The sequence below is a fragment of the Amphiprion ocellaris genome, chromosome 1 (genome assembly GCF_022539595.1).
Source record: "Amphiprion ocellaris isolate individual 3 ecotype Okinawa chromosome 1, ASM2253959v1, whole genome shotgun sequence".
Taxonomy (NCBI): Eukaryota; Metazoa; Chordata; class Actinopteri; family Pomacentridae; genus Amphiprion; species Amphiprion ocellaris.
Genome location: NC_072766.1, coordinates 13,936,389 through 13,951,114, shown reverse-complemented (window position 1 = coordinate 13,951,114; position 14,726 = coordinate 13,936,389). Strand labels below are relative to the sequence as shown.

At 37.6% G+C, this 14,726-nt stretch overlaps 1 protein-coding gene across 5 annotated transcripts; it reads left to right on the top strand.

The window, feature by feature from the left end:
- The first annotated feature begins 1,633 nt into the window (after positions 1-1,633).
- def8 (differentially expressed in FDCP 8 homolog) lies at positions 1,634-14,364 on the top strand. Of its 5 annotated transcripts, XR_002746896.3 has the most exons (13): positions 1,634-1,777; positions 3,265-3,387; positions 5,844-5,938; positions 6,084-6,233; positions 7,219-7,360; positions 7,679-7,843; positions 8,817-8,944; positions 9,508-9,621; positions 9,963-10,043; positions 11,488-11,628; positions 11,818-11,927; positions 12,331-12,529; positions 14,139-14,362. XR_002746896.3 is itself a non-coding variant. In XM_023283271.3 (12 exons), exons 2-12 carry the CDS (start codon positions 3,279-3,281, stop codon positions 14,176-14,178), a joined length of 1,275 nt encoding a protein of 424 aa, XP_023139039.1. In that variant the 5' UTR covers positions 1,634-1,777; positions 3,265-3,278; the 3' UTR covers positions 14,179-14,364. The 5 variants fall into 5 exon arrangements, 4 of the variants coding, with proteins under 4 accessions (XP_023139039.1, XP_054865977.1, XP_023139037.1 ...); XM_023283271.3 differs by lacking the exon at positions 12,331-12,529 and having other exon boundaries at positions 14,139-14,364; XM_055010002.1 differs by lacking the exon at positions 14,139-14,362 and having other exon boundaries at positions 11,539-11,628; positions 12,331-12,638.
- Positions 14,365-14,726: the final 362 nt, after the last annotated feature.

Genomic DNA, 14,726 nt, shown 5'->3' with positions numbered 1-14,726 from the left:
TGTTTTTCTCCAGGCTACACTATGTATCCTCATCTGCAATAATTTACTTTTTTTTTTTAAACACCTGGCGGTACAACATGTTTTCCGTTTGGCACAAAGGATCTAATTCACCAGCGACTGATACATAAAACAGGGCTTTAAAAGCAGGTGCCTACTTTACAGCAGGTTCTGACAAGGCTGCTGCCATGTTTGAAGAGAAAGATGCCACTGTAACTTAAAAAGTAATCTTCATTGTGATGGCCGACACATTCTCTCTTTAAGGCACTATTTTGGCTGATGTTTGGCACCTGTAGGAGAGGCGATTCCTCTGGAATTGCTAGGCCAAACTTACAATTTTTACATTGAATAGTAACTACTGTATTTTTATCTTAACAGATTTGAACAGCTGTATTTTCCATGTAGATGTTATGTAACTCTGATGTTCAATTTATTGTTGCATTTTGTTTCTAAAGATACAGCATGCCAGACTGTATGACAAGCTGTTATAATATTATGGTATTTCCATAAACAATACATACTGTATTTGCATCATTAAGTATCGATGTTCTATTTTACAAACAGTTGAAGTGTGTGACATTACCAGTGTGTCTGATGCAACTGAACAATCAAATGGCAGTATTTAGAATAATGCCCACTTGATTGAGAGCTTAAAAAGGCAAATGTGCTTGTAGCGCAACTGTACTTTTTATTCTTTAAGCGATCACCTATTGAAATTCAGTATGAAATTGTCATCTCTTTGAATCCTTGTGCATCTGAGAAACTTAGAGGAATTTTCTCCAAACACAACACACTGAGTGACAAAACCTGTTTCACTCTAAGGATGAAACAACACAAGCTGAGCAACATTATGTATGCAGTCCAATGCACAGACCTATATATAGGGGAGACTGGGGGTGCATTGCTCAATACAAAACGAAACTCAGCTGTCCACCTGCATCTACAGGATAATGTACACTCATTTGAGGACAGCAATGTTCACATTCTGGACAGAGAGGACAGATGGACTGAGAGAAGAGGTAAGGAAGCCATTAATGTTAAACTGGTAATGCCATAACTAAACAGAGCAAGGGATCTACACCACTTATCACGTATGTATGATGCAATTTTGATATCTCTCTCCAGTGTTTCACCACCATTAACATCTTAAATCACTCCTTACCTGGCAATTTTACAAATATTGTTGTAAAATCTGGGAGTTTAACTAACATTCCCACTTGTGTGTTAGTTACAACTAAAACATCCTCTTGAATAAGAGGTGAAATATCTTCAAGAAACAAAAAGAGAAGTCCAGTTGCTTTTTACGGAAGCTCTTAGGGAGTCCTACTGACACATGCAGCCAACACTTTCAAAGTGTTGTGTCACATTGAGGAAATCCCTTGGAAGGTACCTACTATAATTGGTTAATTTTCAAAGTAAAAGCCTAAGACATTGCTTCCATACAAAGTAATATATAGCGTAATAAACCGCAATCACACAAGAGCTCTATTAAGTTCAAATACAGATACAGTTTAAACAAAGTCTTTAAATACAGTTCAGTTCCACATACTACCCATATAATGCGATTTCACCAGTGTAATGAACAGTTTTATTTTGAAAACCATAACCGCAAAACGCCGTTGTACCAACGGCTAACTTGACGCCGCTTTGCCTTGTGATGTTGCTGATGACAGGGACAAAACAACACGGGGAGAGCTGTTTGTATTTACCATAACCGTCGACCACATTATATATTTTTTACAGCTGATAGTTCCCCGATGATAATACGGCCAATAACGGGGTAAGCTTTCGACAACACGGCCGCGTGAAATTAGCAAACGTTAGCATCAAAACAACAGATGATTTGCTAGTTTTAAAGCTAGTCGGCTAGCTAGCGTTAGCCGCTTGTTAACATCTGTGTGTTGATGTCGATTCGCTCTGTTATATATAGCTCTAATTTAGTGGAGTTTTAGCATTTTTGGCAGTAATAGGCGAATTATAATCAAGGTTGCCGCTTAGAAGAGGAGACTGTCAACAGCAGCCCTGATTGGTTATCATTGGTGAGGTGAGGCTTCAACTTAATGCTCCTCACGCTTTGTAGTGTCTGCACTGTCCTCACTAGATCCCATGTACGGATTTAAAGCGAGCTATAGAAAATAGGATGAAGAGCGTGGAGTGTGTCTGGATCTGTTACAAATTCCTGCCTTGCAGCCACGGAACTCTGTTGATCATTTGATCAGAGAGCTCTGATTTCGCTGTGGGTTTTTATTTTCATGCGTTTTAATTAACATACATTTTTAGCAAATTCGTCCCACAGCCTTTTGGGAATTTTATCTTTTGGCTGTATCATTTGCTGGAGATTCCCATCCATTATTAACTTTTTACTAAACATATTTTATTGTGTTTGTGAAAAAAAAAAACTGTCTTGATATGACAGTTCTTTATTCAGTTTGCATTTGGAGCAAAAAAAGCAGGGTCCCAGTGAGGATTGTGCAGATATTTCATGTCAAAGGCAGCTTATTAGTCAAAGGGAGAACAAGTCGGCCTGTCAAACAGCTGTTTGATGTCTTCAAAACACAAACCAACCCTGAGTATGTCATCAGGGTTTAAGGAATACAATACAGGTTTGCAGTTTGAAAGATGTAGACATTTACCAGACAACATTATTTGTCAGATTAAAAAGCCTGATTAAAAATAGATTTTAATTGCATTTTAGTAAGTGCAGTGTATCTCAAATGTAGCCTGTGTTAGAGAGTAGGTCCTAAAAGTTGGAATATTCTAATTCTCCTTGCAGCTGCATAATATTTTGACCATGCCTACACAAGTCCTCATACCTTACAAGTACAAAACTAAATGCAACTCATTTACGACATACAGATTTTAACCATGTGTAAGGTATTATATGATTCTGTTTCTCTGTTTGTAGTACTAGCAGCACAGTGAGTATATGAGATTCATTTCAACCAACATTGAAATAAGGCACTGCTTTTCATGCAACACATATGATGTAATTTTTTTTTAAAAATGGAACTCATTTACTTGTTAGGTCCTCTGAGTGGGATTTTATAGCCTCTGAGCAGCAATCTGATAACTAAAGGACAGCACAATTGAACAGGGATCTCAATGGGAATGCGCTGCACAATAAGCAATATCCAAGAAGACACTTTAGCTAACCAGCTCCCATTAAAAGGCAGCCAAGGCCCTTCTTCCTGCATCAATTCATAAACACAAGACAAGAGAATTTACCAAACTGCTCAGTTTGACTGCAGTGTCTTTTGTCTTCCTCAGATGTAGCCAATAAAATGGAGTATGATGAGAGACTTGCACTTTTCCGCCAAACCCGCCTCAATCCCTTTGACCGAGGAGAGGAAGAAGATGGTCCCCAAGGAGGGAAGACGCCGCCGCAACACGGTAAGTTTTCCACAGTTTATCACAGGCAAATCATGACACAAACATCTCAAGTGTATAATATGAACTACTTTACAGTTGTTTACACACTTGTGGTTTAATTCAAGAAAAAACAGAGATATTGTTGACTTACCGTCTAATTTATTACTAACCAGGGGTGTATAGCCTTAAAGTCACATCCTCAATTATGGGATCTCAGTTTTGATTTCATCCTGATCAATCATCAGATGTAGAATTATGCATATCGTATCCAGTTTTAATTATGCAAATTTTGGCTTTGGCTAAGAAATACATCTTGTCTGCTTTGGTTTTTTACTAGATTGTGAAGAAGATCCAGTTAATTTAGGGTTTTAATTATCCTTGTGGTACAAATGTTCCCTGACTCTGGTCTGTCATGAGGAGGATAAAATACTCAGCTCTCTGTGAGTTGTTTGCTTTAAGAACTTGAGGATGAAAATTACACATTTTCATGATCTACTGGTGTAAGTGGGATACAGTATAAATATATTGGTGACATTTACTTAATTAAACAAATGGGTGCTGCAGTGGGAGATTATTTCTGCTTGTCTTATAATAATATCAAAGGTAAACATTATCAGTATGACTTACTGTACAGAGCTTTGACTTCCTCATCAACATATTATTTACTGCAGTTAAAGAGTTTTCATGTATCGTAGAACAGATCCTAAAACAAACAACAAGTACACAGGACTGCTGTGAATAACACTAAGCTAATTGAAAAGGAAGTTGGAAATGGTGTCGCTGAACCAGAGGAAATGAAAAGCTTAAGTGCACACAGTGCTTCAGTAATACTTCCTGTATTTTAGGATTTGAGAATCGAATAGTTTTGGTTTGATCACAACCCTTTTGACAGTCAAGAATGACTCACAGTTAGCTGTGCTCGTTCTGCTGGTATAATGAGTGTTTCCCACCTTCAGTATTGCGTCTCTGTCTCCCATTGAGAAGCTGAATTCACTCAACATGTCTTGTTCGGAGGTGCACACAGGTAATGACTGCATTTATGTGCACTTTTTCAGAAAGACCGAAAGTAGGTTTGTTAAATTATGTGAATAGTGTAGTTTAGAATGTGTCGGTTGAAAGGTTAAACCTACGTTTTCTGTCTTTTCAAATTTTGTGTCATTATGTTTCTTGTTTTTAGATTGCTCTGTTCAATTTCACTTTGCTCTTTGCCTCATTGCCAATAATTTCAGGTTTCACTGTTGCCAATTGGTACAATCACGGTTTCTTTTCAGTATTGATTTACCAAAGCTTTCAGATGATTGGCAATCTTGAACCTAGCACTGCATCTTGCTTTTACAATATTTAACCTTTTCTTTTTTCTCCTTTCATATTTTCATATAAATAAGCAGAACCTGAAAAGGTATACTTGCTGAAAATGAAACTCTAATGTCCATAGAGAATAGAGGCTGATCAGATTTTGTGTGTTGGGAAAGTGTTGCTAGCAAATATTTTTGAATTTGATCTCATTGTAACTCTAGACAGGTGGGGAACTGGAAACACCACGAGTTGACAAGAGACAGCCTAAAAATGACCATATATCAAGACACATCCATAACAGATATAGCAATAAACAGCCAGTTTTAATTGAATTTGTTTTAAGTAGTATTATGTTTTTTTTAAATGTATTTACACATAATTCAATGTTCCCTGTTTATTCCTAGTTTTGAGTTGTATGTACGTACATGTATATTCATGCTGATAGCAAAGGTTTTGTCCTACATTTTGTTAGAATTTTACCTGGACAGTGCAAAATGGTAGATACACAGAAAATTGTTAACTGGGACTTTGCACAGACCACAACAAAGCTAAGAGAATGAATACCTTACTTTTGTCATATTGTGCTACATGTCATATGACTTTCACCATAACAAGTTTTTAAGGTGGTGTCAAGAGTTGTGTCTTTGTCTTGCTCTGCTGCCCCCGAGATCAGCATAAAAATACATGGCATAGGCACGGTCATACAGTACAACAGATGAAACTCAGGTTTGTACAACAGTAGTAGCTGATAGTAGTTGTGCTAGTTGTCCATATAGAGAGAGAAAATGCTAGCACTGCAGTGTAATTGACTTAGATACATATCAAATGATTAAGTTTGAAACAGCCTGGTTGCAAACATGTAGAGTAACAGTGGTCAGCACATTAAAGTTCATTCAGCCTGGTGAGCAACAGTTTTAATGACATTTTACACAGATGTCTTGTCAGCTGACCTGGTTAAATATTACCAGCTCTGATAAGACGATTACCAGTGTATTGTTCAGCTGTCCATTTTCCGCTGTTGTCCTTAAGGAATTCTTGAGTGGCGAGTCAGCGCGTCAGAATGTTCCTGAATGACCACAGTCATGTGCATGAAATTAGCATGCATGACTGAGTGCACTCGCCAAGGTATAGCGTGTATGCTTACGAGGACAGTGCCTTATGCCACAGTTCCCTCTTTTCAGAAGCAAGACCTGAGCTGTTCTCAGGGACCAGAACCCACAGTTCAGATCGGACTATGGATCTCGGTCTAGCTGAGGACCACTTCTCAAGGCCTGTGGTATGTAATGTATTTTTCCTGCAGTTCAGTCAAAATCTAAATAATGCTTCAAAGCAAGTCAAACTGTCTATATTGCCAAACTGAAGGTGCTTGCATACAGACATTTTCTTTCTGCTTCCTGGTTTGTTTAAACTTGCTGTTACAGGGTTCTTTTGTGGCGTCCGACATTGAACAGCTGAAATTGGCCATAGAGGAGTGTAAGAAGCTGATATTGGAGCTGCCAGAACATTCGGAGAGACAAAAGGACACTGTCGTGAAACTCATTCACCTGCGTCTCAAACTGCAGGAACTTAAGGTTGGGACTTTTATGAAGAAGTTTTATGAGAAGTGATGCTTATGAGTAGTGATCAGTGTGAGACAGAAGAATACTCTAAGAAAACCTGCTGGGCTCTGAATTTTAAAAGTTGATTGCTGTGTTTATAACTCATCTTGAATAAAAGCGTTCATTAGCTTTAACTGTAGCACCTTTGGCTTCTTAGACATTGGTGAGACTGATGAGTTGATAAACAAGTTGGTAGAGATCTAAAACTTCCTGCATAAAGTTTGGTGTTTGAAATAGTGTAGTTTCCATATCTTGAGATTTTCTTTCATCTATAGAAAGTACAATATTATTTACAGTGTAGTGTCTTGAATGACGCTCAAGTAAATAAACCATTTGATCCAGCTGAATGCATTTTATAGAAAAGACAGCATTAATGATTATCTTGTGTGACTTTGGAACTTTGTGTTTCTTGTACTGATTTATTTCCAGGCCCGTTCTGAGTGCCTTAGCTAAGATTCTCTTTAAAGGAAGTCCTCCGTGTCTTAATAACTCAGCAGTGTCTCGGCCTTTACAGTCCCTCTGATATCACAGATTCAACTATCTAACTGACTTAATGGGAATGTTTCTGGGAACTGATGAAGCATCTACATCCTCTTTCATGAAATGTTTTTTGTCACTTTGAAACTGTATCATGTGAAGCAGCTCAAGGTTACATCTAATGTTGTAAATTATAAGGAATTTACCCAAAGCACTGTGTGTTTTGGAATAAAGCAGCTTTATTGCCATCTGATTAAATTGAACAGACATGTTTTGTCTAGGAAATAGAAATGTTTTATTCTTTATGCTTTAGGGAGGATCATATGGCGAGACCATAAGGAAAAATGACTGTGTTCAATTCTGAGGAAAACAGAAATGCTTACATATCCATGCCTTATTTAACTGTACATGGACTTTGTCACAGCCATGTTGTTGTTGATATGGATTTATGTCCTCTATTTTTGCACTCGTCCTTTTACAGGACCCCGAGGAGGACGAGCCTAATCTGAGAATTCTCCTGGAGCATCGTTTTTCCAAGGAAAAGAGCAAGAGTGTGAAACAGACTTGTGACAAGTGTAGCACTATCATCTGGGGCCTTATCCAGACTTGGTATACTTGTACAGGTGAGACACACTATAGAGTGTAGCTGATAATGGCGCTGTAGAGATATTTGTGCCACAGAGACAAAACATCAGATTTTGCATTGAAAAATATGGCACATTTTTGTTTGATTGTTCAAAATTGAGACCTCCTGTGCTTTCAGACTTTAGCACAGCGTCACAGAATGGGACCTAAACATTCAAGTGCAACCGCACTGTCTCACTTTTTTGTCAAAGCTCCACATGGACACTTTGGGGTTAAGTTGTGTTTCTGTCTGAATTTAAACAACGGTCCAAATAGTTTCTTTGTCATGACATGTAATTATCCCTTTCTTGTCCCAGGATGCTACTATCGTTGCCATAGTAAGTGTATGAACCTGATCACCAAGCCCTGTGTCAGGTCGAAGGTCAGCCACCAGTCAGAGTACGAGCTCAGCATCTGCCCTGAAATAGGACTAGACCGGCAAGACTACCGTTGTGCAGAATGTCGCACTCCTATTTCACTGAGTGAGTACAAATGTACTGTCAGTGTTTAGTTATTAGAGGTGAAGTTTTCTGCTTAAGACTTAAGGCCACATAAGCAAACAGTAGCATAAAACACCAGATTCTGACTGAACCATTTATAATCTGCCTTGTGGAAAATGCAAGCACTGGGTTTTCAATTAAAAAAGCATGGTATCTGTGGTTCACCTACATAAATTCCACATTTCCTTTAACTACCCTGCCTGTCAGTGTTGTATATCAGGGCTCCAGGCTGTGACCAAAATGGCTGCATTTGTGACCTTTCTTTGAGACAGTGTCAGTTAAAATTTGAAGTGGTTGCATTGTGCTAGTGCATGACGATCATTGAGCTGTATTGGTGTCGCTCTAACCGGCACAGGCAGCTACTGTGTTAACCACAGCAGTGTGAAAGTACTTTTCCAGCTTCAGTGTACTGTGATATTTGTGATTAAAAACGCGATCTTCTCATGAAATGCGGAGTTCGCCTACATGCATTGGTCATAGTGAAGAGTGCATGTAGAAAAAAATGTCTTGATTTCATCTTTACAGATCTGACATTAGAAGACCATAGTTTAACTCTTTTCAAAATCATTTTTGATCGCACACCTGTCTGAGCACTGCAGCTACCAAGCAGCAGCAACTACAGCCTGCAATATGGGGCGTTAAGGGAACATTGGTAAATTGCAGTGTCTGTCCGTAAGAAAATGTTCAGCAAGTGATGTATTTTTGCCTGTGACAAGGTGGGAGGTGCGACCAAACAAGAAAATTGGTCGCACTGGTGCTACCAGTGAAAAAGTGAGTCTAGAGCTCTGTATATAAATACACATCTGCTTCACATCTTTACAGTGACGTAATAGGAATTTGCTGTTCATGTTTGACACAATATAATTTACTAAAATCTTTATTCAGACTGTTCTAAATGTATTTTTCATTATAGTTGCATCTTGCTTTCCTTTTTTTTTTTTTTTTTTTTTTGCAGGGGGTGTACCCAGTGAGGCCAGACAGTGTGACTACACGGGACAGTATTACTGCAGCACATGCCATTGGAATGACACAGCCATCGTCCCAGCTCGTGTCATCCACAACTGGGAGTTTGAACCGCGCAAGGTACCCTCAACAGCCACACAAAAATACACTAAAGAATACAGTTGTGAATTTCCCCACTGCGGGATCAATAAAGGTTTAGTCTGTCTGTCTGTCTGTCTGTCTATCTATCTATCTATCTATGTAATATATCCTTTCATAAGTCAGGCTATGAAGATTCTTGTCAAAGAGACAAAACAGGAAAGGAATGTATGATATGAGTTTACTGAACATGCTGATGAGACTGCAGTCATGCTATATTAATATAAAACTTGTGGACCCACCACCAAACAAGTTAATTGACTAGTTATCAGGAAAGTTGCATAATCAGAAAACAGACAGTGGCTCTCTGTGGCTCAAAAGAAGCCTTGCCAGGTTTCAGAAAATGACTCAGATGTAGGAATTTATCCTGTTTATGAAAGCCAGGCATCATCAGACCAACTTCCAAGTTCAATTCATGTCAGGATGAGGGTAGCGAGTCGAGGTCAGAGGATACGCATCGTCCACTAGTGCAGGGTTAACCCAGGTCACTGTTTTATTATGAAAACAGGAATTAGTATGTGATCTGACTTGTGTCTCTTTTTCAGGTTTGCCGCTCTTCAATGCGCTACCTGGCACTGATGTTGTCACGACCTGTGCTGAGGCTAAAAGAAATCAACCCACTGCTTTTTAACTTTGTGGAGGAACTAGTTGAGATCAGGGTAAGTAGATTCACTTTTTGGAAACACTGGTAAAGACTCTCAAAAAAAGTTGTGGAATTTGAAGTAAATAAATTGTTTGTGACAGATTTGTACTCAATTTTAGCTTGAACGTCCTTTAAAAGTGTCTCTGGTTGTAGTGACTGTTACAGTTGTCTTGTCACCCAAGCTATCTCAGCATTTTGTTACAGTCTTTTATTTCAGGTATTATTTTAAATGAAAATCAACCTCTTTTTTCAAATACTGCTAGCACATGAACTGAGAGAGAAAATAAACAGCAACTCAGTGCATTAAATGGGACTGACAGTGGCGTGTGTCTTTGTGTTTGGGGGTTTTCTTCACAGAAACTTCGTCAAGATATTCTGTTGATGAAACCTTATTTTATTACCTGCAAAGAGGCAATGGAAGCTCGGCTACTACTACAGGTTGGCAACTATTTACATGACCTATTCACCAAATAAGAAAATGACTTTGCAATGCGTAGTTCAAGTGTCTTCTACAGTGGCAACTTTTTAGGCTACGTGAGGAAAACCTACACAGTATTATGCAGGAGGTTTTAATGTTGTGGTCAGTAGGTATCACGGTACTATGATGCAACAGCACCAGCATGTGGTAGAAGTGGAAAGCTTGCACTGAATTGATAGAGGTTGTTAATGTACAGCCTGATCATACACTGTATGAGAGTAGAGAGGCTATATACATTAACTTGACTAATCTTGGTTCAACTTCATTACCAGATGAATTTGTTTTAAATTTTTTCCTCAGAGTAGTTTAGGAGTAGGCAGCATTTGCACAAAACAAATAAAAAACAACAACCTGCCAATAGGTCAAGAAAAAAGTAAAATGTGTTCTGTGTGCCTGTCTTTGTCAAGATATTCTGCTCATGAAGCTAACTTTTATTGTCTGCAGAGGAGCAATGCCAACTGGATTACTCCTGCTTGTTGCTTAAATAATCTAATTTCTCAGCAAAGTTGAGGCCAACGACATTCAGATCAACTGCATATGTTTAATGATGCACCGAGCAAGGACTGCAAAAGACATCATTTTAGCATCAATGATGCAATGTGCACCTGCTCAGTGGTCACATTGTGTGAAGTGAAATGCAAAGTAATCCAAATGAACTCAAACACATCATGTTATAGCTTTTTTGTTGCTTGATGCAAAAATTAAACTCTCGCCATTGTCATTTTCCATGACTAATCTGTCTGATATATCATTTTCTCCAATTTAATGTTTTCCTCTATAGACTGAGTTTTCATTTCAACTTGATCATTTACAAAACACAAAGTTTGTTGACATGCAGCTTCAACATGTAACCAGGAGAGAAACATGAAAAAGGAAGATTTGGTTGCACAAGGAAAAGCAGCATCAGTTGCATGGAAATGTTTTGGTTACAGAAAGGATGGTGTTGACAAAAGCAGGTATTCAGTCAGCAGTGCCTTACCATTGTAGCCAACACGTGAGACAACACAACTAATTTGTTTGACCATTTCTTTCAGCACTATTAAGCTCAAAATGTGTGAGTCCAGAGCCAGATCTGAGTACCATCCAAAGCAAAAAAGTAATGTAGATAGATGCCTTTGCCAGTGCTACACTTTATGTGAATGGTTCCAAATGTTTGTTTCACCTTTTTTGATTATTTCTGTGTTCTATGTAGATTCACCCCTCTACAAAATGACCCATATCTTTCTAAAATGATAAAATCTTTGTAAATGGAGTTATTCAAGTGTAAACAATGTATGTATTTTTTCACATCAAATTATATATTACAGGAAAACTAAATATCACAGTGCTAGTTGTTTTTCATTATTGCCCCGCCTTACACTGAATAATTTTTATTAAAAAGTTGTCATTGTTTGTATTCATCAGCTACAAGATCGGCAGCACTTCGTTGAAAACGATGACATGTACTCACTACAGGATTTGATTGACATCTCCAGTGGCAGACTCAGCTGCTCCCTCACAGAGATCCACACCACATTTGCAAAGCACATCAAACTAGACTGTGAGGTGAGCGTTTACATGAAGCACTGATGATACTACTGAATTTAGTGTGTTTGGAATACACACACCTAATCTATTTATTACGAACTAGTCAGTAGTATTCTTACTTAATATTGTTTTCCAAAGAAACAAAGGAAAACATAAAACCTTTGTGATGTCTTCTCTTTCTCTACTATTTTGTCTGTGTATGTGCAGCGTTGTCAGGCCAAAGGATTTGTGTGTGAGCTTTGTAAGGAGGGAGACATCCTCTTCCCTTTTGACAGTCACACCTCAGTCTGCCACGACTGCTCTGCTGTCTTCCACAGGTTAGTCACCACCAACCAATCAGAATGAAAACTCCTGCAAGTAACTTGATTGCCGAAAATGTTTAAATTACTAATGAAAAAAACTTGTGAAGAAAAATTATGCAAATAAACAACAAACAACTCAATTAAATTAAACCCTTAAAACTGCAAAGGTTTTGAGTGGAGCTACTGGTAATCCCAGAGACATCCAGCTGGGGGTCTCATCTAACGTAAGATTAACACACTTTTAAACTGCATAGAAAGAAATAAGGAAGGCTGTTATGAGTTTGTCTGAAAGTAGCAAAATAGTCCAGTTGCCCAAACACTGAACTGTCACTTTAAAATAAAACACCATTCCCAATGGGATGCCATTGTTATGATATATTATGTAACAAGAACGGCGATGTTTGTTCTGTCTCTTTAGAGATTGTTACTATGACAACTCCACAACTTGTCCTCGATGTGCCCGAATGACGGAACGCAAACAAGACGACATATCAGATGTGAAAGAAGCGTAGCTCTATTAAAAAAGGACCACCTGATGTTACTGGATGTTGCACTTTGCCTCAAGATCAAGAAAGCCCGATCATAGTGTTACAAGTAGCTTCTCGTCTTTGTCTTTGGTTGGTTTTGTGTTTATGCTATTGTGTCTTTACTTTCATGTGCACTACATAATGAAACAGGGTATTTAGATACCCATCTGGGAGTTATTTATATATATATATATATATATATATATATATATATATATATATATGTGTGTGTGTACATATATATATATATATATATATATATATATATATATATATATATATATATATATATATATATATATATATATATATGTGTGTGTGTGTACATATATAGATTTTTATTGAACTTTTGCATTCATACTGAAATTGGATGTACTGAACAATGTGTATGTATGTTTCACTCAAGTGTGTGTGTGTGTGTGTGTGTGTCTACTTGTATAAATATACAAATAAACACCCAATAGAGTAAACCCACCTTATCAGTTGGTGGTCATGCATGCAGGGGCTGCAAATAACTTAAAAGCCTCAACTGCATTAACCTTTACTGCCAACTTTGCAAAACGATAAACTTTAAAGTTGCCATATGTTTAACTGTTTTAAATTTTCAGGATTCTAACTACAGCTTCCAATGACAAAATCAAAAATTGTACTGACCAGAAATTTGCCTTTCAGCATCCAGTTATATGTCTTGAAGTTAATATCCTGTACTCAAATTGTAGCTTTTCACCGAGCTGCTGTTTCTAAGCATTGGTTTATTAGCTTATATAGCAACTAAAAATGTACAGTGTTTAATTATTGTTCAATAGGATCTGGAGTAATATGTCAGAGTTTAACAGACTTGTTTTAAAAACGAGTCCAACAGAATTTGAGATATTTAGACCACCACAGCTTTGACACACTTTGTCTTATCAGATCAATCACTCTGTATACGTAACTATGCTCTTTTATAGAGTGTAGGCCGGCTCTGGGTTTGTAATTATTAGTCAATTGAAACCACAATTTGCAAACACTTATCTTGGCAACAGATACATAATCAAAGCATGCAGTGCATTTTCTTGTGTAAACTGTTAAACCAGAAAAGAAATGCGGCGTGGGTGTTGTGAAATAGGTGTTCTTTTTATTCAGAACTGTGAACTTATGTCATACAGTTTGATGTGTTTTATCCAGTTCTGTTTAGTGCACCGTAGCAAATAGCCGTGGATACTCATGAACATCGTGTGCCTCAGATTGTCAGGTTACCAACAGCTGTTATCCAAACATTGTAATGCCATCATGTTAATATGTAGTTGCAATCTTAATCTACCTATACCACATTTAGTCCAGAGGTGACAAATATGCTAAGTGGCAACTTTGGGGATGTGTAAATGTTGATCTAATAATGTTTTAAAATAATGACATTTGGCTGTGTTATCTTTTAACAGCATGATGTACTGTATATTTTGTTTTTCAAACTAATGGACAAACATGGTGCTCGTTAAAGCCATGTCCTGCTGCAAAACATGAATTGTGCATGAATAAAATAATGAAATGCATTTACGCTGCATCGTCAGATTTTGCCTATCAATGAGCCTTTTTCTAACCGACCGCAACATAGTTTTAATAAAAATAAATGTCTCATCAGTATCAACAAACCAGCAATTACAATACCCCTGCTGACCAAGCCCTCTGACTTTGATAAATATTTATGTTTCAAATACAGAAGCTGCCCGAGGAGCCCCATAGCCCTGGAGCTGACCTGAAGAACACTTCTATGCTGTTTGTTATGTTTAGTAAATCATTTGTAGATCTATTATCAGAGATTAAAATGGGATTTTACCAATGTAGTCATGTTAATGCTTCCTCATAGCGTGGAGAAAAAGTCAAAAGTCTCAAAGCGGAAATGCTAAAGTGCAAATTACCATCCAAGTCCAAAAATGTGACAGACATAAAGGTTTTGTATGTAAAAAAAAATGTTTTTTGTCTGTTGTTTTTAAAATTTCTGCGAGCAATAATATAATTTTAATTACTTAAGTCATTTTGATGCATTTCAGTCACAATGTAGGAGATGCAATACGTTTTGGGCAAGTCTGTTTATTGCTGATGATATATTTTGTAAACTCCAGTGGACCCTAACACATGCAGTCAAATAAAGGGTCACTTATGTTGTGGAGCAAAAGTCAAAAGTGGCAGAAAATTGAAAAACGTATGTGCAATTTACCTTCCAAGCCCAAAAATGTGACTGGCATATGGGCTTTTTTTTTTTTTTGTAAAATACAGATCTTTCCCCCCATATATATTGTGTAGAATC

Excerpts from the sequence above, each read along its gene's own strand:
- def8 (XM_023283269.3), top strand. The coding sequence starts at position 3,279 with ATGGAGTATGATGAGAGACTTGCACTTTTCCGCCAAACCCGCCTCAAT. Across the intron at positions 7,361-7,678 it reads GACTTGGTATACTTGTACAG|GATGCTACTATCGTTGCCAT; the intron begins GTGAGACACACT and ends TTCTTGTCCCAG. Across the intron at positions 8,945-9,507 it reads GGGAGTTTGAACCGCGCAAG|GTTTGCCGCTCTTCAATGCG; the intron begins GTACCCTCAACA and ends TCTCTTTTTCAG.